This window comes from Xiphophorus maculatus, chromosome 11 (genome assembly GCF_002775205.1).
Source record: "Xiphophorus maculatus strain JP 163 A chromosome 11, X_maculatus-5.0-male, whole genome shotgun sequence".
Lineage (NCBI taxonomy): Eukaryota > Metazoa > Chordata > Actinopteri > Cyprinodontiformes > Poeciliidae > Xiphophorus > Xiphophorus maculatus.
Genome location: NC_036453.1, coordinates 30,898,508 through 30,922,051, shown reverse-complemented (window position 1 = coordinate 30,922,051; position 23,544 = coordinate 30,898,508). Strand labels below are relative to the sequence as shown.

At 40.1% G+C, this 23,544-nt stretch overlaps 1 protein-coding gene across 2 annotated transcripts; it reads right to left on the bottom strand.

Moving 5' to 3' along the window:
• Nucleotides 1-4,564: 4,564 nt before the first annotated feature.
• Nucleotides 4,565-15,063, bottom strand: LOC111610112 (von Willebrand factor A domain-containing protein 7-like). Of its 2 annotated transcripts, XM_023342630.1 has the most exons (17): nt 15,020-15,063; nt 13,961-14,045; nt 12,441-12,543; nt 12,069-12,341; nt 11,742-11,835; nt 11,532-11,663; nt 11,186-11,372; nt 10,917-11,086; nt 10,566-10,678; nt 10,365-10,481; nt 8,821-9,030; nt 8,611-8,743; nt 8,352-8,501; nt 6,648-6,740; nt 6,289-6,566; nt 5,839-6,132; nt 4,565-5,754 (listed from the first exon to the last, which is right to left on the bottom strand). In XM_023342630.1, exons 2-17 carry the CDS (start codon nt 14,032-14,034, stop codon nt 4,909-4,911), a joined length of 3,267 nt encoding a protein of 1,088 aa, XP_023198398.1. In that variant the 5' UTR covers nt 14,035-14,045; nt 15,020-15,063; the 3' UTR covers nt 4,565-4,908. The 2 variants fall into 2 exon arrangements, with proteins under 2 accessions (XP_023198398.1, XP_023198397.1); XM_023342629.1 differs by lacking the exons at nt 13,961-14,045; nt 15,020-15,063 and adding an exon at nt 13,189-13,245 and having other exon boundaries at nt 12,441-12,700.
• Nucleotides 15,064-23,544: the final 8,481 nt, after the last annotated feature.

The following is a 23,544-nucleotide window of genomic DNA, read 5'->3' as shown; positions in this document are numbered from 1 at the left end:
GAAGGTGACACATTGTTTGGTCAGCACAAAGCTGTGATGAGTGGCCTTTTTATGCAAACAAAGAATGAAAAAAAAAAAAACTCCTGAAGGTCAATAAAAAACATTGTTAAATTGTAACCTTCAGATTTATTTCCATGGAAGTTTCACAAGAAAACACCAGAAAAATCTCTTTCATATGTTTAAGTTTCAAGTTATGTTCACAAAAAAATTAGTGAACATTTAAAAAATATCTATAAAATGTACAGTTAAAATGTTATACTTTTATTCAGTCAATTGAAAAACTAAACTTTTTTTCACAGTTTGATATCAAGTCAAACTAAACTTTTGCTGTTGGACTATTTTCATCAGTCAGTAGTTTATATACATCAATATTCCCTATTTGTTCTGCATTTTGTACTGTCACATTATCTGCACTTTGCCATAATTGGACCTGCTGCTACGTCTTTGGATGGTTGAGTGCCTTTAGTTAATTTAATTGCATATATTGTTATTATTATTGTGTGTTTGCTTATTTTTACTGTATATATTTGACCTTTTGCAGGGGAGCTGCAATGGAAATTTCGTTGAATTCTGTTCAATGACAATAAATGCTATCTAATCTAACCTAATCTATTTTCATTAATGTAATCTAACTAGATTAGATAAACTAGTTCATGTTTACAACATCTATCTGGTCTGTAGTGTTAGAATAATTACTTTTTGAACTGCATGACTTTGTGTCGAACATTCCCACAGCTTTCTCAACAGTTTGCTGAAATGTTGCCTCATTTCTCTTGGTAGAAATGCTTTAACTAGATCTGATTTGAATATAGTTTTGATCAGACACACACATTTTCAGCTAAATATTGTAAAAAAATGATTTGAGTTGTCCATTTGGAGTTTCTGTTCCAGTTTTAACTTCCTGAATAATATCTTAAAATGTCTCTTAAGATGTCACGCATATATTGCGCCATCTTTATGATGTCGTCTATTTTCCATCTGCAGCAAAAGAACGCCACAACAAGAACCAGTCTCTAATTAGACTTTTAGAAGTCAACATTTGAAATTAATAACACAAAGAAACATCTGTAACTAACAATAAAATAAGACTTCAGTGCAACCTATTAAGTTGTGCTTATGTAAACATTGTTTTAGTTATTTTCTTTATTCATCTAGTCATAAAAATAAGATGTGGTTATGGCACAAAAGGAAGGCAATAGTGAGATGTTGCAATGATGTGCACAGTAATTTTAGTGTGATGCAAAGAGGCAAACAGCAAAAAGATCACAAAACCACAAATGAGAAACTACAGATCGTAAAATAAGGAAGCAAGTTCAGTTTCTAGACAGCAAATAACTAAAAGTATGTGTAATCATTTCTTATTTCCACACATAAAATCATTTTAAAACAAAGTCTAATTACTTTGGTTAATAGACATTAACATGGTCTAATTTCAGAAGTGAGCAACTATGAACCTGACAAAAATAGTAAAAGAAAGAAGTTGTAGTTAAATGAGTTTTGATTTTGGCAATGATCTTAAAGGCCATATAAAATGTGTACCAATATAACAGAATTATGAAATTATCATGTGGCATTGAGACATCAAGTGTTGCAAGAGTCCAAGATTTCCCAGGGAATTAAGAGTGCAAACTGCATGACGTCATGTTTTCTAGAACATCAGGGATTTGAGGTCAGGCAAAAAAAAAAACTCAGGACAGTAAGAAACATTCAGTCGTGTTCCTGTTCATCAGGCTTAATCATTTCCTCGACTGACACAAATCCACACCTTGTACCTGGCATGAAGGTGAGGCAGCAAGCAACTCCAGCAACAGTCAAGTGATAACGTGATTGCTGTTGCTTAGCAGGAAATCAACTTACAGATTTAAGCTACTGAGAAACTACTAATTCTCAAAGCTTTCAAAGCTTGAAGATAATGTCCTGTTAATGCTAAATGTTTTTGAGCAGAATTTAATAAAATTCATTATCAGATCAGAAGTTTTGTTCATGCAATTTGTAACAAGAATTTAAATTATTCTAAAGTAAAATAAATATTTATTTTAACTTGATTTTGTGAGTAAAAATAAAAGACATTTGTGCTCTTCATGTGAGGACAGTTTTTCTTGCACATGATGAGATAATTATTTTGTGTTAAAACTCAGAATCCTAGTTAAATTAACTTAAAACAATGTTTAGACAACTTGTCTCCTGTTGCTAAATCAACTTTGTGAACTTAAATTTCTGAGTTAAAATCAAAACAATTTTCTTGTTTACTTTAATTGCAGCACATGGACTTTCATTTTCAAGTTAAACCACCTTTAAATGTTTCACAGTGTGCCGTAATTTGGGTTGGCTGACCTGAGAAGCTTTCAGTGTTTTCTCTGTTTGTGGACGGAGCTCTCACTGTGATTCACTGGAGTGTTTTCCACATTTATGGATATTAATGACTTTGGTTCTTATCTCGCCTTAGTTTTCCTTAGATCTAAAGAAAACTGAATCTTGATCCTTTTTGTCTACTTCATGCTGTTAAGTGATTTTTCCTATAATATAGTTCTGGTATCAGTTCTGGGTGTAGCTTAAGAAACTGAACTCATTTTACCCAGAAAATGGGTAACAGAGTAAATTCAAAATTTAATAAAAGGATAATTATTTTCCAAATAGGAAGTGGTTAGTCTGGGAAGCTATGAAATCAGTTTTTTTATATTTACTTAGGTTATCTTTGTCTGAGTGTTATTTGAAATATTTAAGTAAATGTAGGATGACAAGAAGAACAAATTTAAGAGGGAGTTAATACTTTTTCAACACTGCATATCGGTGATATGTCATAAGAGAAAATGAGTCATGTTTGTTCTAAATCACACAGTGCTGTATTATTTTTTTACAGCAACATATTAACCATAAATAAATATTAGCTTCTTTATACATATCAGCAGAGGATATATGTAGATCTTGCTAAATATTAATTGCAGTTTCCTTCCTGGTATTATCGACTAGAACAGCACAAACTATTTTATTTTCATGTGCACAGACTAAGATTTTCCTGATTTTATTGTTCTCTCTGGTAAATTCATAAAAAGTTCTCAGCTGCTTGTTTTCTGAAGCAAACACCTCAGATTTCTTCTGACATTCCAGCTGCATGCAAACACCTGAATGGTCTCTTTCTCAAAGACTCAGTTGGTTTAATTTCTCTCTCATGCTGTGACATTTTGCTGAGACAACAGGAAATGTAATTTGAACTTTTGATCCCAACACTTCCTCAAGCAAGACTCTTAGTGATGTTAACCCTTTGCTGCAAAGCAGTAAAATCTTTTATATTCTGAGCAACATGGAAGAAAACGTTGCAAAGATTAGTTATATTATTGGATACATTTATGAATAAAGTTGATGTCATATGCAGAAATTAGAAGCATTCTTTGTTAATTTTAATTTCTTGTGTAATTATTTTAATTGGTGGCTGATTGTTATGGCTAGTCAGGGGTTTGTTCATAAATACACTGTGTAACATAAACAACATAAAAATATAACACTTAGAGGAAAACAACCCCTAATAAATAACTAATCACATTATTAATTTAGAAACCTGTGCTCATGCAAACTTGCTTAAAATCAAAATCAGATGCAGTGGTGCCACCAAGTGGCTCCAGAGAGAAACAGCAGCTCAGATAAACTTGACACCAACATTTGTTCTGCCCAGAAACATTAAGAATATCATTTTATATGATTCAATTCAGGAGTGAAAAGAGCAGATTTCCATGAGTATATATTTTTATTTTTATATATAAATGTTTGTATTGTGTTGTGAATCAAAACAAACCATTCTTACTAGAAATGTAAAAGCCTGAAAGTTAGAAGGTTTTACTTATAAACTGCTTAATATTTAGAGCTCATAATAACATCTTTGACAGAAACACCAACTAGACAGCATTTTCTGAGACAGACTTGATTTTGACCAGAAATATTGTGAAATTTTCAAAGACCTGATCTCAAAAACCCTGATGTCCTTGAAAAAGATACACACACAACAATTAGCAGTGTACATAAGTGTGCATCTGTTGTATCCACAATAAATTATTCTTTAAGCTCTTGTCTGTTTAAATAAAATATAAATATCTTCTTTGATGTCATAAACTTGAAGGTTTATGTGGCTCCACATGTTTGGTGCCATTGGGGATAAGCTCTGAACATGTGCTAATTAAGAGCAACAATTACTTACTATTCCCTAATCTGAGATGTTTGTGCTTTGATATGAAGTTTGCACTTTGGTATTTTCAGAAGTAAAATTTCTAGTTTATCAGACATAAAAAGTAAAAATTTAAACTCTTATTAGACTAACCAGTCACACAAAAAGCAGCAGATTCAGAGCAGGGGATTTCCATAACTTATAACAGTAGACCTCAAAAGCAAACTAAAATTTGATCTTAAGTTTTTTTTTACTTTTCAATTTTTTGTAACTTTATCTCCTTATCTTACATTCAGTCTCACCTCTCAGCTAACTCTGATCACATTGGGATTCACCTTTGAGGTTTTTGAGTTATTTTATGTAGAAGCATTTCTGAGCTCGTGTAGAAAAAAACTTTTGAGTAAAAACTTGGTTTTCATATTTTAATTATTGTCAGGGATTACATGCTTTCTTAAAACTTGATTTTATAGGATAATCAATGAAGAATACATAAAGATTAGAACAATTGATTTCAAAGATATTCATTTGTCACCAAACTTTGCTTACAGAGCTAAACCTTCAACAAAAGAAAATAGCAAACTCCTCTTAAAACTCTATAGTGCAACTACGGCGCTTAAGTTGAATTTAGCTTCAAAAAGTGTCTAAATATTTGATTATGTATGGATTAGGATTAGATATGAAACCTACCACCGGGATGAACATAATATTTACCGGATTTCCATCACCAGTAATCTGTTGTGTAAAATTTGGGATCACAGTTTCAGAGACTGTAGCAAGAAGCTCAGGACTGAGAAACCAAAGCAAAGAGACACGGAGAAATCAGCTCTTGTAGAGGAAGCTGTGACAGCTGTTGTTACGTTGCTCGTTGTTACTTTGCTCGTTGTTACTTTGCTCGTTGTTACAGGGCTGGTTGTTACGTTGCTCGTTGTTACGTTGCTCGTTGTTACAGGGCTGGTTGTTACGTTGCTCATTGTTACGTTGCTCGTTGTTACGTTGCTCGTTGTTACGTTGCTCGTTGTTACGTTGCTCGTCGTTACAGGGCTGGTTGTTACGTTGCTCGTTGTTACGTTGCTCGTTGTTACAGGGCTGGTTGTTACGTTGCTCGTTGTTACGTTGCTCGTTGTTACAGGGCTGGTTGTTATGTTGCTCGTTGTTACAGGGCTGGTTGTTACGTTGCTCGTTGTTACAGGGCTGGTTGTTACGTTGCTCATTTTTACGTTGCTCGTTGTTACAGGGCTGGTTGTTACGTTGCTCGTTGTTGCGTTGCTCGTTGTTACAGGGCTGGTTGTTACAGCTTCAGTGACATTTGCGCGAACAGAGTAACTACAGATTTTCACATTGCCTACTTTATCCACAGCCACCAGCTGCACATCAGGTGAGCAGCAGGAAGCCACATAAGACACTAGAGTTGTATTATCAGCTGCTGTGCTGGTGTTCATCGTACCGCTGCCTTCTCTGAAACTGACGCTGTCCACACCCGTCCCATTCGCTGCGTCAGTGACCTGGACAGAGACCTCCCATGTTGACTGGCTGCAGTTGTCAGAGCAGTTGGACTGCAGGCTGAGCAGCTGGCACACTGGTGGAGTGAAATCAGTCACCTGTGAGAGAGTGACAGGAAAATATGATCTATACTTACCCTCCATGATGTGTCAGAATGCATACAAAACGAAATGAGACATTACTTTTGAAAGGACGGTTAGACGCAGGACATCATAGTTGGTGTCTGCACCTCCAGGAGCCACAGCCTCAATGGTCAAGGTGACACCAGTACCAGATGGAGTGCCGGCAGGAGCTGTGATGTTTACTGTGCCATTAGCACTAACTCCAGGATCCAGCAGTAAACTGGATGGAAAAGATGCAGCAAAGCGTTGGTCATTGGTGGCTTGAATGGTGAAGCTTCCTCCTTCACCGGTTGTCATCACAGAGAAAGAAACAGATCGAGGTGTTCCTGGCTCCAACACCGTGTCCAAGTCATTCTGAAACAACAATGGAAACCAAAATGTAAAAGAGACAAGTACAGTGAAACTAATCTATGAAAAGTTTGAGGGATTCTGGATTGCTTCATTTGCTTACAACAATAACAGTGCAATGAAATAATGACAAATATTTTGGTTATGCTTAAATTTGCTTACAATAGTGACAGTGAGAACAGAGGCTTTTATGCTGGTGGCCGACTGTCTTTGGAAGATCCTTGAAGAAGCTCTGGAAACGCTGTCGTTGATTTGGCCCTTCACAAGCACAACAAACTCAACCGATGGGATCCTGTCGAAGTGGACGATATATTCTCCTCCACCCTGGGCCTCTACGGTGCCGTTAACCTGACCTGAACCCGACGATTCAACCAGTGCGACCTCTGACACTGTGGCGACATCGCTTCCAATCAGTGTCACCAGCAGACTGGCATTTCCTCCTTCAAAAATAAGAAAAAAGTGCTCAGTTACCCTTAAAAGTGAATAATTTTTGCATGTCACAAAATTGTGGGTTTTTTTACCAGCTGTGGGGCGATTGTCAATCACATCAAACCCTCCAAATGGGCTGTCTGACTCCTTAATAAATTTGAAAAGAAAGTCAATGGGACTCTCACCTGCAAAAAAGGAAAATACAATGAAAGAAAGCCAACTAAAAAACAGAGGGGATGGATGTGTTTTGCTGGAAATGTCTTTTTTTATTTATAGCGAGGTTGTCTTTATTTTCCTTTTTTCTGTCTAAAGATTTTTATTTATGGAAGGTAATTGAAGAATAAAATGATGAAATGTATGATTTAAAAGGAGAAACATATGCAACACTTAACCTGCAGAACATAATATGAAAGTAAACTAAGAGTCAATTTCTGCTGAATTTGGATTCAGATAGATCAAGTAGAAACTGAAAAGAACCGGATGAAACAACAAAGTGAGAACCGATGCCTTATTTTCTGACGGAAGATCAAAATGTCCCAAACTACAAAACCTTTCGTTTGCTTTGAGGCTGCTGCATAGTTGCTGCTGTACCATAAAAGATCAAGAATTATTTTGGCAAATGCCTCCCGTTGACAGATTCGCTTCCTTATAAACATAGTTTGGCACTCCAGCATCATTTCGAAACAGTTCCTGTATCGGTCACGTGACTTGCTGAAAGCAATACGCGCACCGACACTGGGTTTTGTCTATGGGCTTGACGCCTGCGCCGACGCATCGGTGTTGCCGGACCCATCACTAGTTTTTATACAGGGCCGCATTATTAATGACGTTCCGGTGGCAGCGTTACCTGGGTGTGTGGTTGTTCGACGCAGCAGGTAGGCACCTTTGTCTCTCAGATTGAATTGTATGTTTTTGGTTTATATATTGTTTTTATTTGGTAGGGCTGCACCAGATCTACTACGTCAAGTTTGACTTTAGAGTGCTGGTTTATGTGATGCAGGTATGAAGTTTTTAATGTGTTTTAGATTGACTTGATTAAAGTGATTTAATTAACATTTAGTAATTTTTGTATTTTTGTTTTTACAGTTCTGTCACTGCTTCCTGCTGTCCTTTTAGAGTTTGATTTTCTTTTTTGTTAGTCTGCCCAGTTTGGATTGTTTGTCTCCCCTTAGTGTTTGTGAGGGCGGGCTAACAACCTTCCATTTATTTTGTTTGTTTTGTCCTCTGTTTATCTTTCGGTCACTTCCTGAATACTCACATTTAATTTCGCTGTTAATCTTAAATATCTGAAACCCGGTCCTGTTTGGTGTGATCTTGAGTTTGGATTGCATGTGATCATTTTGCATTGAATCGAGTGCATCTTAAGTTTGCAGTGAACATTGTAGTGGTTTATGCGTGTTTGTCCGCCTGAAGTGGTGTTTAAATTCGGGTTGAACATTATTGGATTGACAACAAATGGATAAAGTTAACGGGAAAGCCTTTTATTTGTGTTACAAATATTGTTAACTTTATTCTGGTTGCTGTTCGGCTTGACGGAGTCATAACATATGTTTCATTTTTTTTTATTTAAATATGCAGGATATGTATCACAATATCTGTGTAAAAATGTTACAAATAATGAATTATGGTTTAAAAAAAGAATTGACAAAAAACAGGCATGCACAATGTTTCAATCTAATATAGTGATTTAGGCATTAGCAACTGATTTTCTGATGAACAAATAGAAATATAGATTAACCAGATGTTCAAAATTAGGACTTCTGAAAATGTCAGCTTTATATTTACAGATGTCTTACCTACAACTTTCACACTGTAGGGATTGGTTGACAAAATGTGTAGTTCCCACAATCCTCCTTCTGTTTGCAGCTGCACAGTCTGAAGGTTTCCGACTGACTGGGATGAAATTATTGAAGGTCCAGTTGTGTTGGCAATATTTTGAATCACCCCTGAAAAGTGACGCTCAGAATTTATACACACTGGTTTGTAACGACAAAAGCAAAATGTTTGAAATTAAACTAATCCACCTCAACCCCGATTACAGAGTCATTTATTTACCTGAAGGACTAATGAGACTAAAATCTACAGAAGTTCGTGTGATGTAAATGGTCAAGTTTTTTACTGTGTCATCAACTACAAAAGTGAAATTTTCTGAATTTCCAAGATTCCTGGATGCTTGCAGAAGGCTCACCTGCAACAATAATACTTTTAAAGGTAAAATCTGAACGCTTCAAACATTAAAACAAAATAAATAAAGCTATTCTGTACCAGAGAGGAGCTGGTGGATTCAGTTAGGATGTTGATGGCCTCCAGCAGCTGACCTTTTGTGACTTCAACAGCCTGACCTCCTGAAGCCTGAGCCAGGTCTCTGTACAGCTGACTACCTGCTCTCGACATCCGAACACCTTGTTGTTGTTGGTTGTTGTCTGCTTGTCTTCGACGGCGAAGGCCAGGTACATCAGTTATCATGAAGTTCACCTGAAACACAATGAGGTGGGCAAAAACCTCATTTACTGAATCTGCAACCTAAATCATTAGAGATGATTCTTCATGTTTCTTTTTGCGTGTTTTTTTTAAGCATCAAACTGCCTGTGGACATGCAGGCAGTTTGATGTCTGCATGTACAGACATCAAACTGGACATGCAGCTCATGTACAGACACTGACCGTTTGCAACTACGTCACTTAATCATTCGAGGCGCCATGACGGACGTTGGAAATGAGGATCGGGAGTATTGAACTGAGCGACTGAAATTGTTTTTCTAAGTTGCTTTTGTGGCTTCTTCTTGTTCGAGTGAAGCTCATTTGTCTTTGAACGCAACACGCCTGCTTGGGGCTAGTTGGCGGTATTTACAGAAGCTTGAAACAGCTAGCTTAGAAACCGACCCGAACTTATTCCCTCCTGACGTGTTGACCAAATCACCGACTTTTCCTGAATTCACACCACATGATTTCTGTCACCGTGTCATAAGCAGCGTTTCCCCTTAAACCGGAGCAGCCTTAAAAACGTACAGAAGACGAGATGCTAACCAGTTTTTTTCCATACATGCTAGGCTACATGAAGGCGGGGCACTGTTTCCATGGTTACCAAAGATTAAATGTGTACCTTCACCATAATGCGATATTTTATATCTTTTTAATTATATTTATAAAGCTTGTGAACGTTAATCTTACCTTGTAAAAAAGTGTTCGCTGCAAATCCGCTGTTACACCGAAGGCTAACAGTCATTATGATCGACGGCTGCTGTCCATCGCCACATCATCTTTCCTCGCTAAGTTATAAAATAAAATGACAAGTTTGGTTTTCACCCTTGTTCGTTTGTGCAGCCGACAGCGCAGCACCCTGTGGCCATTTTTTTTACTGCGAAATCAACTAAATAAAAGCGATATTAGGCTACCAGATGTGCTTTTTTTTGACAAGGTTAACAGGAGCGAATTGGTTGTTATGACGTCCGTGATGGCGGAGTGGGCGGAGTTTAGAAGATAATGACGTCACGTGCAAAGGGTCGATACATTAGCTTGAGAAACTATCAAACATAAATATCCACTAGTATGTAATATTCACACAAATAAATAAATTGATAAATTCTAAATCACGCAGCTAAATGTTTTAGAAACAGAAAAACATAATGCATTTAGAAAGCTCTTCACCAGACTTTCTCAAACTGTGGTCATGGAAACACCGGTGGTCCGCGAGCACCCCCTAGTGGTCATGTAAACAACCGTTTATTTGACGGTACGTTAGTTTAAAGTGCGACGCTCCATTAATTACTGAAAACAAGGACTTTAGTGCATGACCAGAGACGTACTCACCCTAGACTTGGTCTGCTCTATGAGTGCTAGCACTGTGTTTTTCAGGTAGTCATCTTTAGCTGCTGCATCCGTGAAAACGAAGATCTCCGAATTGGGAGGCGCACCAGTTAAAACCAGCTGTATGCAGAAATTACAGATTTTTTTTTTTTGTTTTGTTTTGCTTCTCATACATAATCAGCTCTGTGGTATAAATCGGATCACCTGAAGTCCAGAAAGACTCATTACTGGAGCATCTCCACCTCCATTTGGTGTTAGTGAGTTGATGTAACTCTTGAAAACATCTGGGTCTGTTGTCTGAAGCAGAGGCCCAAATTCTGTGATTTAAATAGAAGTCAATGATATGTATATTCTACACCACTTTAGTCCAGAAAGTTGGATTTATGTTGTTTTCCCCTTTTTTCTTTATTCAGTTGGCAATACAATGACTATAAAGCACGTGAAAACTATAGGAATAATTTCTGTCATGATTGTTTCCATAGATTAAATTCAGAATACTGAAGGTGAAACTATCAGGAAGAAAATACAGTTCAGCCTTGAACATTGGGATTCTACCTGGATCATTGAAGGGAACGAGAATGTAAATTGAGGGTTCGTCTTCTGTTCCCACTTTACTGTCAATAATCGATGATGTTACAGTCCTCACTGCTTCAATGTCATCCCCCATGCTTCCTGTCGTGTCCACGCAAAAACAAAGGGCTCTCCCTTTGAACAGTCCCATCATCCTGAGGTGCAACAAGCAAAATGCAGAGGCAAAGCTGTTCATTTGTTTTCTATTATTCTGTAAAGAAATTCAAGTAAAGAGAAAATAAACAGCTTCCGACTGTAAGAATCCTTTGTCTCCAGCAGCACTGCGAACGTCCTCCAGCAGCTCACTGGTTGCTGCTATCGCCATACTTGCTGCGTTGCTGTGAAGATGTCCGTGTTCAGAGTCAATTGAATTTTTGTTGATTCCACCTGTAGGTTCAATTCCTTTTGTTCGATCAAATGACCCTCCATGGCTGCATTTTCCTGCTCATCATTATACAAATCACAAATAATATTTAGTTGTTGACACACTCTTTTCATATATATGCAACTTTTTTTGTGGCCTTTCTTGCCACATGTGGGCAGCAGAGTAAAGTGTAACTACACTGATATACTATTTTACAACCAAATAAAGATGTTTACCTTTTGGTTTTGTAGAGAATGGATTAAGTGAAAAATATCCCGAAGTAAGGATCTGTTCCTTTAAGATGTCCTCCAAAATATTGTTTCTGCAGTCCTCTCCAGCACAGTTGCGGCAAGTTGCTCTTGTTTTGGCTGCAGATTCACATTAGATTTGGTATATTTGAATATAAGCACATAAGTCCACACAAAGCAAAACAACACCTTCTTTACCTGCTATTTTTCCAACATCGGCATTTCCTTTGATCAGATTGGCGTTTGGGAATGTGTTGCCTATTTCCACCCAGTTAGTGTGACTGTAGAAATCCTTCAAAACAAAACTACTGCTTAATTGACTCAAAGGGAGTATCAAGCATTTTTGTGAGTTTTCCTGCCACAAGTGGGCAGCACAGAGTAAAGATATCAACATATACCTTTGGTAACCCTTGTCTGCAGATTCAATGAAGCCCCAAACAACTAATAATAAAAAGTGATCATTTCTCACGAGTGACAGTTTTAGGCAGCAAGAAAATAAAATGCATGTAGCTGTAGCAGAAATACCTGTAAGGTATGGAGTATCTCTCCCAGAATTGATGTCGCTAAAACAGAGTTTTGTTGCTTATTGGAAGCCTTCACAGCGGTTAAACCAAGTGTAATGAGAAACTGTCCTTCTGTTATGTTTTCATCATCGCAGTGATGACTTGGACTCAGCACATAATCCTTGTCTACTTGGTGGTTGCTTTTCTGGATCCTCACAATGGTGTCGATGAAACTTTTGGTTGATTTTGATGCGCCACATGCAGCTGCTACAGCCCCAGCAGAGAAAGGTTGTGGCTGCATACATACACAGAAATGCAGGTGTTTCTTTTGCTTCAACAAAGTAATTTTAATTGATAAAAGAGTTAAACTTACTGGTTTAATTTAAATACTTACAGGAAAAGAGAAGGTCTTTCCCTGAGACAAAGCCAGTGCACGGCACACCTGTAGAGTGACATTTAGGATTGCTCTCTCTGTGATCACTTCATGAGTAAATGAGCTTCTGTTAAAAAAATTAAAAACAGTATTTGATATTTTAAATCCTTCGACTCCAGTCTGCAGAAGCAGGAAACACAACGCAGCCAACTTGGTCATCCCTGATCTCACGGATAAAAACTCTTCCAAAGCTTATGCAGAACTTCAAAATCCTTCAAAACCTGCAAGACATAAAATGAGTTTTAAGAAATTCCTTACATTTTAGAAGCATTAATTTCAGAAATACAAGCCAAAAATATAACAGCATTTAACAAACTATGCTGGATTAGACACAGTTACAAAATTTAATCCCATTTTAAAATTATGCTTCAGGGGAATCATTTTTCTAAAAGTAAAATTAAATACCAAAGTAATATTAAACGTACTTATCCTATAAGCATCTCTTTTGAACACAGTAATTAGTTTTCATTATCAATGACTATATTTATCTCAAAAAACATCCCCAAAACTAATAATGACACAACAAAAAACTGCTGAAAGATTTTTAAACAACTACTCTACTCACATATTTGTAATTAAATTCAAAACGTATGTATTAAGCTAATAACTGTCTTTATGATGCACATTTAGAAATTCTTTCAAATATTATAAATGTGATTGAAAAACTGTTCACAATTGATTAAAAATTACATGTAAATATTTTCTGTACCTGATTTCCTGAGCTCTCCAGGTGGTAATGTTCGTTTGGTGCTGAATATTTTTCATTTCTTTCTTTTATCCTTTGTTTTTGAAAGATAGGGCGTCACCTGATTGTTTATGAAGGTGGAGCCTTCCAGTCAAACTGAGTCAATTTTCAAGTGTTCAAACCACTCAAGCATTTCAAACAAAAGAACTGAAACTAAAACTTAAACGATGTTCGTCTTTATGTGTTGAATAATCAAACGTCGTTTTTCATAATTTAATCCGAAATTAATTAACAAATATCTTCAGTTTTTATGGTCACAAGTACATTGATATAAATCCTGTCATCAATTTCACAATATCAAATGCATTTAATGGTAAAGTTAATTAAAGTAAATCACAGAAACCTTCCATCAGTGTGCCATCATATGACCTGCTAACATAATTTCACTAAAGACAGTAGAATGGTTGTTTTTGAAGGAACAGGTGTTTGAAATCATTCTTCTTTTGTCAAATCTTGCATGTGTTGGTGTGTTTTGTTTCTCCTTGGACAGATGTCCGCTGGTGTGTGTACAGTTGTGTGTATTTACCATCATCTATTGGCTGGGGGTTTAAGGAGCTGCAAGATGAATAGACCTTGATAATACCTTTGTGGTAGAGTGACACTACTTGATAATCAAGAAATGTTGTCCAAACATTTCCTGACAGTCAAGAACTAGTAAAACAATACCTACCAAGTGAGGTGAGGTACTGTGACATTTAGGGCGGCTCTCTCTGTGATGGCTTGGTGGCTCAGAGACTTTCCATTAAATATACCAAAACCATGAGCTCCAGTCTGCAGAAGCAGCAAACACAGCACAGCCAAGACAGTCATCACAGCAAAATTTGCAAGAAAACAGAAAGTCTGAAGTTTATCACCTTCTCCAAAAGCAACATTCTGATTATTTTTATATTAGGTGACAACAAGTAAACCTGCAAAGGAAACCTGACACAATTTATATCAAATATGTAATATTTGATCTGGTTTTGGTGCTTTATACTCTTTTTTAAAAATTCTGAACTGTAATCAAGATTCAAGGTCTGTTTTTAGAAGAAATATTATACAGACCTTGTTTATATTACATATAAACAAGGTAATATTTATATGTAAATATAAATACATATAAATATGTATATGTATTTATATGACCTTGTTAATATTACATATAAACAAGGTCTGTTATTAGAAGAAATATAGACTTTCTTCTATATTTAGAAGAAAGTCTGACCACAATGATCTTTCATCATTGTGGTCAGACTTTTTAAACAATATTCAGCACCGTTTTTTTCCTATTTACTCATATACCCATCAAAATGAAAACCCGTTTGTTTTACGTGATTTTAAAGATGCAAGTAACTAGGAGACTGGAACAACTGTGTTGCGTCTTTCTTTCTTTGGGTCTTTCTTCCTTTATTTTTTTCTACATCTAAAAATACAGTAAATTTCAGTACAAAATTGACATAAAACAGGTAACGTTATCCTTTCTCGTAGAATTGTAACTTTTGATGAATTAGTCTTAACACTATGAATATTAACGATTTCTTAAATGTATTTAAATTAGTGAAAAAAACAGATGTTTTTTTGTTAGGACTGCAGATTTTAACATTTGAGTTGAGGGCAAAATGCAAAACTCCGTGCTGCCCTTAAAGTATCTTTCTCATCTGTGTTTCTCTTCACTATCGCTTGATTTTATTTAACAGCAGGATGAATTAAAAGTTTTTATTTTAGCTTAAGTTCAAACATTATTCTTAAATTGTGATGTTTTATTTCATTTTTATCAATAAGCGTGTAAAGAGAAGTAGGAAAAAATAGTTTTTACCTGCGATGTGGCAGATGTCCTGAGATCAATGTTTCTGAAGCGTTAATGTCTAAATTTTTTATGTTTCCTTCTCTATCTTTCAGATAGAGAAGGTGACACATTGTTTGGTCGGCACAGAGCTGTGACTAGTGACCTTATTATGCAAACAAAGAATGAAAAAAAAACTCCTGAAGGTCAATAAAAAACATTGTTAAATTGTAACCTTCAGATTTATTTCCATGGAAGTTTCACAAGAAAACACCAGAAAAATCTCTTTCATATGTTTAAGTTTCAATTTATGTTCACAAATAAATTAGTGAACATTTAAAAAATACCTATGAAATGTACAGTTAAAATTTTATACTTTTATTCAGTCAATTGAAAAACTAAACTTTTTTCACTGTTTGATATCAAGTCAAACTAAACTTGTAGAAGACTGTGTGCGTCTAAACAGGCGCTAAATCCAGATATCTCATCAATCGACTCTTCCTCGGTCAGAAGGACTAGGGCGACTCCAACGGTGCAGCTCAGAAGTTTATTGATGTTTCGCATATGAGTGTGTGGGTTTGTGTGTGTATGGGGTGTGTGTGTGTGTGTGTGTGTGTGTGTGTGTGTATATCATAACAACGCACACAGGTTTCGTACACAAAGGACCCAAGATAGATTGATGGTGGATGTCAGCGGATGCCACTTCCATGCCACCGAGCCACACAGCAGCACAGAAAAACAAGCCACCCAGCTACGTGAAACGGAACCACAAATGAACAGGTGCATCTTGCGTAATGTAGTGTTAATCAAACAGACGGACTTTTAACAGCCGCCCCTGTATTTGCAACAAATAAACTCATGCAAAGTCCGCTAGTTTGAAGGACGATCCAAATCTTCAGGCACTTCAGGAAGCTCCACCAGTTTGGTTACCGGGCGAATGTAGATACTGTCTTTGACCTTCACCTCAGCAGCTCGAACGACGCCATCCGTCCCAGGGAAGACCTTGGTGATGGTCCCGACAGGCCATAATCCTCGGGGAAGGTTGGAATCAGCGATCATCACAATTTGTTCCACAGCAGTATTATCAGTAGATTTCCTCCATTTCTGTCTTAACTGAAGTCCTGGGAGGTAGTTCTGGATGAAGCGTTTCCAGAAATGATCACTGACGACCTGACATTGTTGCCATCTTCTCTTGGACAGGGCATCATGAGGGCCATACACTGCTTGTGGTAACCCTGCATCCCGCCGCCCCATTAACAGAAGGTTTGGCGTGATGGGGTCCGGGTCAGCCACATCAGAGGAGGCATAACCGAGAGGTTTAGAGTTAAGGATGCCTTCAACCTCCATGAGAGCTGTTGGAAGCACTTCCTCTGCCACTACCTGGTCTTTCAGGACAACTTGTAAAGCTGATTTGACTGACCTGATTTCCCTCTCCCAGGCTCCCCCAAAGTGAGGAGTATGCAGCGGGTTGAAGTTAAAGTTGATGGTCTGTTTGGCTAACTGTTGCTGCAACACTGGGGCCATGTTTTCAAAGGCGCTCTGCAGTTCTTTGTGGCCTCCCCTGAAATTGGTGCCTCTGTCGGACCACAGCTCATACGGCTTCCCCCGGCGAGCAATAAACCTGCGTAATGACATCAGGAAAGAGTCGGGGTCAAGGCTAGGGAGGAGATCCAAGTGAACACATCGAGTGGTCAGACATTTGTAGATGACCCCCAGCGTTTCTCTCTTCGACGTCCAATCTTAACTAGGTAGGGTCCAAAACAGTCTACGCCTGTAGACCAGAATGGGGGTTTGTAGAGTCTCAGACTAGCTGAAGGAAGGTCAGCCATCTTTGGTGTGGAAGGTGAGGCGCGCCATCTCCTACAGTCCACACACTGGTACTGGTGTTTCCTAATGGCCTGTTGACCTCTGAGAATCCAATATGTGCGCCGTATCTCTGCATAGAGTCTCTCTGCACCTGGGTGAAGCAGCTGGGAGTCGTAGTGCTTTATGATGAGACGAGTCAGAGGATGATCATCAGCTAACACAACCGGATGGATGCTGTCGGGGTCTACATTTATAGCTTGGCGCAGGCGGCCTCCAACTCTGATCATTCCACTGATGCTGTCATATTCAGGGGAAAGAGCACTAAGACGACTGGTTGAGCGGACAGAGTCACCTGCTTGGAGGGCTCGGACCTCTTCTGGGAAGCTGTCCTTCTGTGCAGAGCGAAGCAGCTGAGTCTCTGCCTCTAGACATTCAGCAGCGGTGAAGGAGGTGGCAGCTGCCCCATGTAGGGATTGGTGAGTGGCCAGAGCCAGGTCCTCTAATGATGTGCTCTGTGCAGGATCTGGTAGATTTTGAGATAAAGATGTGAAGCTACAGAAAGCAGTCTTTCTGAGTTCTTCACTGCCACAATCTGGGAACTCTGTTGGGGGTTTTGGCCAGGTGTCAGGAGTCTGTGTGAGAAAGTGTGGGCCCTGTGACCTGTGGCTGGAGATAGTGAGCTCTGACAGTGGTTTCCCTCTTGTGATGTCATCAGCTGGATTTTCATCAGAGTTCACATACCCCCACTGCTCCGAGGAGGTCAACTCCTGTATTTCACAAATCCGAGTCCCAACAAAAACTTTGTACCTACAGGAACTAGACTGGATCCACTGCAGCACTGTAGTAGAATCCGTCCACAGGTAGATAGAGTGCAGGGGTAATGAGAGTTCAGTTTGCAGAACTTTGGCTAGTTGGGCTCCGGTCAGCGCAGCACACAGCTCCAGTCGGGGAATCGACACCTGCTTGCGGGGTGCAACTCTTGAGCGTGCCATGATGAAGGAGGTGGAGATATGTGCCTGTTGCTCTGTGGCTCTCAGATAGGCAACAGCCCCATAGGATCTCTCAGAGGCATCACAGAAGATGTGAACCTCGTTTGTAGCACCAGTGATGCTGTTCGGGCTGTAGCAGCGAGGGATGCTAATCTGCTGAAGATTAGACAGTTCTTCCTCCCAGGACTGAAGCAGATTTCCTTCTATGGGCTCATCCCATCCTCTCTCTGTACTCCACAGGGCCTGCACAATGAGCTTTGCTCTTGTGGTATAAGGACAGATATAACCCAATAGGTCATACTGACTGGCCAGCACCTTATAAATATTGCGCAGCATGACAGTTGTGTAGGACACTGGGCGATGCTTGTATCCCAGGACATCAGCTGGGCAGTGCCAGCTGAGACCCAATGTTGACTCCTGTGGATGAAGGCTGTTGAAGTTCAACCACAGTTCACAGCTTTCTGACCTGGCCGTACTGGGCAGATGGGCAACCACTTCAGGGAGGTTGCTGGCCCACTGTCTTATTTCAAATCCACCTTGGAGGAGTAACTCTCTCATCCTGTTGATGAGCAACTTGGCCTCTTGTGTGTCAGAAAGGGACAGCAGGCAGTTGTCAACATAAAAGGCTGTCTGTACAGATTCATAGATGTCCTTATGAGTGTCTTGATGCTCCTTCACGTGTCTCTGAAGGGCAAATGTAGCACAACAGGGGCTACACGTTGTCCCAAAGGGCAAGACTCTCCACTCATATACATCTGGGAGCCTCTCTGTTTCACCATCTCTCCACAGGAACCGTAGCAGGGGACAGTCTGCAGGGAGCAGGCGGATCTGGTGAAACATGGCCTTTATGTCTCCGCTCACTGCCACAGGATTCTGACGGAAGCGGAGGAGTACACCCAGTAGTGTAGGCCCCAGTGGAGGGCCTGGCAGGAGGTAGTAATTGAGGACGGTGCCCTGGAACTCAAAAGAGCAATTAAAGACCACCCGAGCCTTGTTGTTATGGTGTACCATATGGTGTGGCACGTACCAAGATTCAGTAGAACTGTGAATCTCTTCTGGAGTCAACTTCACCACATAACCAGAATCAACCAACTTCTTAATCTCCTGGTTGTATGTGCGGGCCAGGTCCGGACGTTTAATCAGCTTCCGCTCTGTGGACCTCAGCAGGTCTTTAACTACTTCTGGAGGGACGTGCATCCGAGGGAAGTCCTTCTTCCTCAGCAGAGGAGTGGCATATCTCTCCACGCCATCTACAGACATCCTGATGGTCTTAGTCTCTAACATGGCTATGGCTTCTCTGTCCTCATTTGAGCGTGTGACCTCCTTCTCAGGTCTATGTATGGGAGCGTCTAGTTGCCACAGACGTTGAACGTCCTGATGCAGGGCCTCAGCAGGAGAAAGGCATGATATATTCAGGCAGTGCATGTCTCCCTGCTGTGTAGGCATACTACTACTTGGACCTTGGATGGCCCACCCCAGCTTGGTGCAAACAGCGACAGGAGCACGGGCTGGGCCACGCCTGACTGGACGGACAGGAGTTATAAGGTGAGCATTGTCTGAACCGATTAACACAAGAGGCGGTATCTGCTTGAATCCCTCCAGCTGCACTTGCTGCAAGTGGTGATACTTCTCCTTCAAGAGCTCCACTGGACACGACTGTTCAGCTAGGCTGAGCTGTTGAGCAGTAAAGGCCTGTGTTATTTTATAATGCAGTTTTGGTTGGGCCTTCGGGGACACCTGGAATGAGACGTTGCCTCCCTTTATCTGGATCACATCTTGACGGATGGTGCGCAGAGATAGAGTTTCCTCTTCTGGTGATAAGCCTAATAACTTAACTGCAGCTGGGAGTATGATGGTTTTCTCTGAGCCGTCGTCGAGGAGAGCGTACGTGTCTAGAGATTTCCTCTGATGGTGTAACTGAATGGGCACAACCTTGAGCATTACACGGCCAGAGTGACTGACAGGACCCAAAAATACTCTGCTGGTACTCACTGTTAGGATGTTAGGGTCCCGCCTTCTAGCCTCAGCCAGGTCATGAAGCACTAATAAGTGCTGTTCTCCACAGGTGGTGCACGGCTTCTTCAGAGTGCACTGTTCTGGAATGTGTTTACGGCCGCAGCGCCAGCATTTGAATTTATTCTTTAGCCAAGTGGCGACAGCTGTGAGGTCTAGCTTCTTAAAGTTTACACAGCCACTGAGGTAGTGTTCTGTTCCTTCACAGTATGGGCAATATGGCTTAAACCTCTGTTTCTTCTTGGAAGGGGAAGAAGGACTCACAGCGTCTGCCTTAGTGTCTGTCTTCGGCTGTATTTGAGCAGGATCTGAGCCATAATATATGGATGCAGACTTACTCTGTGCTTTAGACCCTGTAGGTGCTCTGAAGTTACTTCTCTCCGATCGTGGTCTGTCTGATGGCTGAGGCTGAGTCGCTTGCCTGGATAGCTGAAGAACGTGGGACTTGCGTTCGAGCCATTCAGAGAGGTCATACATGTTGTATGTGCGGCTGCTACCAGTGCGTATAATGCCACGTGTGATACAGTACTCGATGAAACTATCTCTGTAACTAGGAGGGAGTTTAGTGAGTAACCTGTCTACATGTGAACCACACTGGAGCTCACTGGCTGCTACATCATCCATAGTACTGAGGAGACCTACAAGGCTAGACACTGCCAGGGAGAAATCTTCAAAGGCTTGAGGGTCACCGGCCTTAACAGGAGAGCAGTTAAGGATAGCACTGAGTTCACTCTGGATTAGTTGTCGAGGCTGTCCATATCCCTGCTCCAATGCTCGAATTGCACTAGTGTACTGAGTGGGGTCGTGAATATAGCGCCTAGCAACTTGTAGAGCACATGGATGCTCTAAATGATCCAGCAGGATGTGATATTTATAATCCTCTGTGTGGTGTGCATGGGGCCCTAGTAGGCTGTCCAATCCTTTCTTCAACAGTGCAAATTCGCTCTCTCGGCCTGATTTGAATGTTACCAGTCTAGGCTTTGGGTTGCCGTATGATGATGCCACAATCATCTCCAACAGCTTTGGCTGGTTGACTTCTGCTGTTGAAGGTAGGGAGGCTGTTGCCTGGTATGCAGCTGGAGGTGATGGATAGGCAGCAGAGTAATGCCTGGGAAAATCAGCAGGTGGAACTGCATAATGCTGGCTGTAGTTCTGCTGTGCTGCCGCTCTCTGTGGTGGCTGATGCAGAGGTGTAGCGGAGGCTGCAGCGAGGTTGTATGATGGTGCAGAGTGCACCTGGTTGGTGCAGCTTGGTAGCTGCAGATGTTGGTATCTCTGACTGTATAGAGACTGAGCCTGCTGTGGTTCAAGCTTCCCAAGCTGCATGGATTGTGATACTTGGATGTCAGGTTGTAGAGCAGGCTGTATCACATGGTTCACTCTAGGAGGCGGAGCTGGTAACGATGCTGGCTGTATCGCTGGATAAACCGGAGGGCCTCTTGGCTGTGGAACAGGTGAAGGTACAGACTGACCTACAGGCTGGAAGACTGTGTTCATCCAAGGCTGTGATGGCTGAAGCATATGCGGAGGTGTTGCAAGTACATCTGGCTGTGGAACAGGCCATGGTGCTGTCTGTACCGTGGGGCTTGCCTTCAGAGATGAGAAGGATGCAGCAGGTTCTACTGGTCTTAGTAGGTTCACAGGTGTTCTGTTGTCCTGCCTTGCTGGTGCCATTATGTTCAACTGATCCCTGGTGTGACTGCTGTATATATCCACACTGCTAGGCTGTGGTAGGAATGCAGGAAGGGATTCTGCTCTATCATGTTGTTGAGCGTGACTGTGTGGTAGGAGAGGGCTGCATGACTTACATGTTCGCTCTAGTTGCTCCACACGCTTGGTTAATGCACCACTCGTCTCCTTCATAGTGACTTGCATCTCATTCATTGCTTCTAAAACGCTGCCCCATACTGCCTCCATCTTGTCCCATCTTCGCTTCTTATCCTTATCAGGTTCTTCTGAGCTGCTGCTTGTTGACGACTCTGACTCCTCTGGATCAGGTAGGTCATGCTCATACTCCTCCAGATGTCCCGGAAGCTTCCTGCTCCTGCATGGACGGGGACTATGCTTGTGACCTTTCTCCTGAGAAGCGTTGTCTTGTGAAGTTGCCATGTTGTTGATTCGACCAATGAGACTCCGGCTCGAAGGACCACTTGTAGAAGACTGTGTGCGTCTAAACAGGCGCTAAATCCAGATATCTCATCAATCGACTCTTCCTCGGTCAGAAGGACTAGGGCAACTCCAACGGTGCAGCTCAGAAGTTTATTGATGTTTCGTATATGAGTGTGTGTGGGTGTGTGTGTGTGTGTGTATGTGTGTGTGTGTATATCATAAAAACGCACACAGGTTTCGTACACAAAGGACCCAAGATAGATTGATGGTGGATGTCAGCGGATGCCACTTCCATGCCACCGAACCACACAGCAGCACAGAAAAACAAGCCACCCAGCTACGTGAAACGGAACCACAAATGAACAGGTGCATCTTGCGTAATGTAGTGTTAATCAAACAGACGGACTTTTAACAAAACTTTTGCTGTTGGACTATTTTCATCAGTCAGTAGTTTATATACATCAATATTCCCTATTTTCATTAATGTAATCTAACTAGATTAGATAAACTAGTTCATGTTTACAACATCTGTAGTGTTAGAATAATTACTTTTTGAACTGCATGACTTTGTGTCAAACATTCCCACAGCTTTCTCACAACAGTTTGCTGAAATGTTGCCTCATTTCTCTTGGTAGAAATGCTTTAACTAGATCTGATTTGAATATAGTTTTGATCAGACACACACATTTTCAGCTAAATATTGTAAAAAAATTATTTGAGTTGTTGTCCATTTGGAGTTTCTGTTCCAGTTTTAACTTCCTGAATAATATCTTAAAATGTCTCTTAAGATGTCACGCATATATTGCGCCATCTTTATGATGTCGTCTATTTTCCATCTGCAGCAAAAGAACGCCACAACAAGAACCAGTCCCTAATTAGACTTTTAGAAGTCAACATTTGAAATTAATAACACAAAGAAACATCTATAACTAACAATAAAATAAGACTTCAGTGCAACCTATTAAATTGTGCTTATGTAAACATTGTTTTAGTTATTTTCTTTATTCATCTAGTCATAAAAATAAGATGTGGTTATGGCACAAAAGGAAGGCAATAGTGAGATGTTGCAATGATGTGCACAGTAATTTTAGTGTGATGCAAAGAGGCAAACAGCAAAAAGATCACAAAACCACAAATGAGAAACTACAGATCGTAAAATAAGGAAGCAAGTTCAGTTTCTAGACAGCAAATAACTAAAAGTATGTGTAATCATTTCTTATTTCCACACATAAAATCATTTAAAAACAAAGTCTAATTACTTTGGTTAATAGACATTAACATGGTCTAATTTCAGAAGTGAGCAACTATGAATCTGACTAAAATAGTAAAAGAAAGAAGTTGTAGTTAAATGAGTTTTGATTTTGGCAATGATCTTAAAGGCCATATAAAATGTGTACCAATATAACAGAATTATGAAATTATCATGTGGCATTGAGACATCAAGTGTTGCAAGAGTCCAAGATTTCCCAGGGAATCAAGAGTGCAAACTGCATGACGTCATGTTTTCTAGAACATCAGGGATTTGAGGTCAGGCAAAAAAAAAAACTCAGGACAGTAAGAAACATTCAGTCGTGTTCCTGTTCATCAGGCTTAATCATTTCCTCGACTGACACAAATCCACACCTTGTACCTGGCATGAAG